At 56.4% G+C, this 3,860-nt stretch overlaps 1 protein-coding gene across 1 annotated transcript; it reads right to left on the reverse strand.

Annotated features, from left to right (window-relative positions):
• Positions 1–1,241: 1,241 nt before the first annotated feature.
• LOC123169573 (late embryogenesis abundant protein 19) lies at positions 1,242–2,349 on the reverse strand. Its single transcript, XM_044587440.1, has 3 exons — positions 2,158–2,349; positions 1,704–2,057; positions 1,242–1,599 (listed from the first exon to the last, which is right to left on the reverse strand). Exons 1-3 carry the CDS (start codon positions 2,215–2,217, stop codon positions 1,462–1,464), a joined length of 552 nt encoding a protein of 183 aa, XP_044443375.1. The 5' UTR covers positions 2,218–2,349; the 3' UTR covers positions 1,242–1,461.
• Between the last annotated feature and the right edge of the window lie 1,511 nt (positions 2,350–3,860).

Here is a 3,860-nt window from a genome sequence, read left to right on the forward strand (position 1 = left end):
CTACGCCTTCGACTCGCCCAACTGGGCGCGCTGGTTCGCCTTCGAGCACAAGGAGACGAGGCGACGCGGCGTCCGCGAGGTCGACCGCACCTTGCCACCGCCCTCGCTCGTCCTCCGCGAGGAGGACCAGGCGGCGGAGGCCGCCTACCAGGCTGCCCTTGCGGCGGTCTACCAGGAGAGGGAGGAGGACGAGCGGCGCAGAGCGAAGGCGGCAGAGGAAGAGGCGGCGCTGTACGAGGCGGCCATGGCGCAGGCCATGGCCCTCTCCGCGGCGGGCAATTGCGTCCTGCCGCCGGTGACCCCGCCGGCCCCTGTGAAAGCCGAGCCGGAGCCGGAGCCGGAGCCCATCGAGCGCTACTCCTGGACGGGAGTAGTGCGCGAGTGGGTCAACACGCCGCCGGTCTGGGTGGGGGCGACGCCGGCGCATGAGGCGGCATACCTCGAGCACTGGCGCCACATCCGGCTGGCCGAGGAGCGCCGCGACGGCGAGTACCTCGAGATGCTTGAGCGCGACGCCGAGGCCGAGCAGCGCGAGGCTGAGGAGGAGGCGCGCTAGGCCGCGACGGCACAGGCGGCCACACAGCCGGTGCCCTACATGAATGCCCTCTGAAACTCGGCGTTTTCCTGGGCCGGCCCTGCGCCGACGTTTATCAATCTCACGGATCCCGAGGACGACGACGTCTAGGGCTGCGCGCCGCGCCGCCTCGTAGTTTAGTTTATGTTTAGTTTTTATTAATGCTAATATGAACGTGTGGATTCTCGCCGGTCTTCGTGGCCGGCTTAATGTATAATTATTGCATGTTTTTTTTTCTCATGCCATCGAAAAATAGGTCGGGCCATGCTTTTTTTTCTCATGCCATCGAAAAATAGGTCGGGCCAGTGTTGGGCGTACGCACCAACCACCCAAATGCGGAAGCGGATGTTCGTGTCCGCCTGGCCGACCCAAACGAAAAAGGGTTCTGGACGGCCCGTTGGAGTTGCTCTTAAGACATGTATTGGGTAGTGTTCGAAGTTCAAGCACACAAAATCTACACAATTTTATTTTAAGGAATCGGCTTAGCTGCCATCGTTAGTGAGAAAACATTTACTCGCCAGATACTCCACTAACTTTTAGAAGATCGCATAGAAATGTAAGAGCACAAAATGCATTAATATTTTATTCATGAAAACGACCGAAGGAGCATTAACATATCAGATACCAGGATGTTGACAACTTGAAATCATGAGCATGGTCTGTACGCTTAAGGACGAAATTACTTACGGTACGCAGTACTTTATTATTATTGTTATTATTACACCATTGTGGAACTTAAAACGAGAACTCTGAACACCAAGATACATCTCTCGTCAGTCAGACATTCTCGCCCGACCTCGACATAGAGACTCGGACACACCACAGGAATGTGGAGCTCGAGGGGAACTGAAGGAAAGAAAGCATTATGCAACCGCGACAGGTATAATCTAGTGACGGCTCTTGGTGATGGTCTCGGTGGTGCTCGCGTCCTTGGTTGCGCTGGAGGTGTTGTCTCCCCCCATCCCCAGCGTGCTCGCCACCGCGTCTTTCGCGCCGACCACCGCGTTCTTCACCTGCTCGCCGGCCTACACAGAAACCAAGTTCAGCTTCAGCATACGTAGCACAAACGGGTACAAACAGAATACTGTACGGCAATGTCGTCTTCGATGAGTGCAAGTGGCTGAATGACCTGGCTGAGGACGCTGCCGGTCTTGTCCTTGCCGGCGACGGCGGAGTCCTTGGTGTACTGCGCCGCGTCGGAAGCCCTGTCCTGCGTGTACCCCGTCGCCTCGGAGGCCTTCTGCTTGGTCCCCTCGGTCGCGTGGCCGAGGTAGCTGCCGGTCCGGTCCTTGCCCTCGGCGGCCCGGTCCTTGCCGGCCTGCGCCGTCTCGGACGTCTTCTGCCCCGCCTCGCCGGCCTTCTGCTTCGTGGCCTCCACGGCGCCCTGCCCCTTCCCCGTCGCTTGCCCCGCCGCGCCCGACGCCCGGTCCTTGGCGTCGCACGCCTCGTCCTTGGCCGCGCCGGTCACCTGTCCGGCCTTCTCCTGCAACGTAGTACGAGCGATGGATGGAAGCATTTCAGGAGACTCAACACGGACCGTGTGCTCCGGCAACAACTTGAAGAAGATCGGCGGAGATGGTCACCTCGGTGTGGGCCTTGGCCTCGCCGGCGCGGTAGCTTGCCTTGTCCTGGTTGGAGGCCATGGCTGCTGCTCAAACAAACACTGGACTGGAGTGCAGACACGAACTGAGCTCTCTCGGGAAATGGAAAAGCAAGATTACTTTTGGCTAATGGTTAACTCGGATCAGCTGCTTGCTGCAAGGAGCTTGGAACAGGGAATATTTATAAGCTGCGGCTACCATACGGATAGAGCCCGCGGGCATCGCGGGCAGGACACGTCGCGGGCGGAGCTCGTACTGGGCGCCACGTAGAATAAGAAAGGACACGCCTTCTCACGCACGCGTCCGTACCTACGAGAAGCCTGTCCATGTAGACGAAGCTGATTCGAAACCCATGTGCGCTAAGGTAAATGCCAAGATGAAGAACCTATCTATGTACCCAGTGTTGACAAAAGCGTGCACTACATGTGCTCGTGACTCAATATTAAGCACAAGCTGGCCATCGTCACTTCTATATACAGTACGTACATAGCTGCATTTAAGTACTAATACAATTAGCATAGTGATTCAGAATAACTAAATAAGTAAATGCAAATGATGAACAAAAACACCTTTGAGGAAATTTTCTTACCTGACAATGTACCAGAGATAATCTATCCCATCTTTAGTCATCGAGGACGCGTTTGGTAGGCTGCACTACCCTTAGCCAGGCCCGCGCAGGGGATGAAATCGATCTGTTTGATTGTCTGGGCTGCATCTGTTTCATGACCCGCATGAAACTTAAAGTAGCTCTGGGTCTACATCCAGTGAAACAATCGAATCGTTCGTTTTTCCCGAGCCAGGCTCGCTCGAGCTACGCGTGACGAGCGTGTGCATGCGCCGGGAAGCACGTGAGACAATGTGATGTCTCATAACTCCCACGCTCTCTCCAGTACCTCCCACTGCAGTTCACTCACACCCGCTCTCTCTCCCCTCACCGCCTCTTCGGTGTTTCCGATGGCAGAGCCACTGTCGCACCCCCACTTCCACCATCAACGGTAGCAATCCCATCCAGGAGAGGCGGATTGTTGGCCTCCCCTCTTCCGGGCCGGATCTCGCCACGGTTCTCCCAGCGTCGTCCCCTTTCTGCACAATGTCGCCGCCACGGGCCAATGCACCATTGTCGGCGCACGCTCTGACTCCCCCACCGGTGCCAGACCTCCTCATCCTAGGCTTGGCGACGTCAGGGTTACAGACCCCACCGCTTGCGACTTTGGAAGGTCCGGCTTATGGGGGTATTTCTCCCATGCATCTGGTGCAAGGGGAGGCGAGCTCGAGGATGGCGCGCTCATCCGCCAACCGACATGCAATGAGGACCACAGCCGCAACCCTCGGAATGGCCGGCTCATCTTCGGCGGCGGTGGCACCCCTGTTCCCGCCAGGGTTTTCTCCTCGGCCGGCCTACGCTGCACCGGCCCCCACTCTAGTAAGCTTCGATTTCTCCCCCTTGTAGACGAGTTCGTAGTTAGGGTTCTTAGCGTACTTCGAGTAATGTTTAGGTCAATGTTAGATTTGATTGTTCACGCTGGGTTGGATTGGATTGGATTCGATCTGGCTCAATTCGATTCGACCGGATTCGATTCGAATCTAGTACATTTGGATTGAATCAGAGCAATGCAGATGTTGCTACTACTTAGATGAGAATGATGCTACCTTAGTATTGCTAGATTGATGCATTTGTTGTTGTT

This window comes from Triticum aestivum, chromosome 1D (assembly GCF_018294505.1).
Source record: "Triticum aestivum cultivar Chinese Spring chromosome 1D, IWGSC CS RefSeq v2.1, whole genome shotgun sequence".
NCBI lineage: Eukaryota > Viridiplantae > Streptophyta > Magnoliopsida > Poales > Poaceae > Triticum > Triticum aestivum.

What these genes read in the sequence shown, in the direction of transcription:
- LOC123169573 (XM_044587440.1), bottom strand. Translation starts at nt 2,217, where the DNA reads ATGGCCTCCAACCAGGACAAGGCAAGCTACCGCGCCGGCGAGGCCAAG. An exon ending in AGGCCAAGGCCCACACCGAG is followed by an intron (nt 2,058 to 2,157) that starts GTGACCATCTCC and finishes ACTACGTTGCAG; the next exon opens with GAGAAGGCCGGACAGGTGAC. An exon ending in CCGGCAGCGTCCTCAGCCAG is followed by an intron (nt 1,600 to 1,703) that starts GTCATTCAGCCA and finishes GTTTCTGTGTAG; the next exon opens with GCCGGCGAGCAGGTGAAGAA.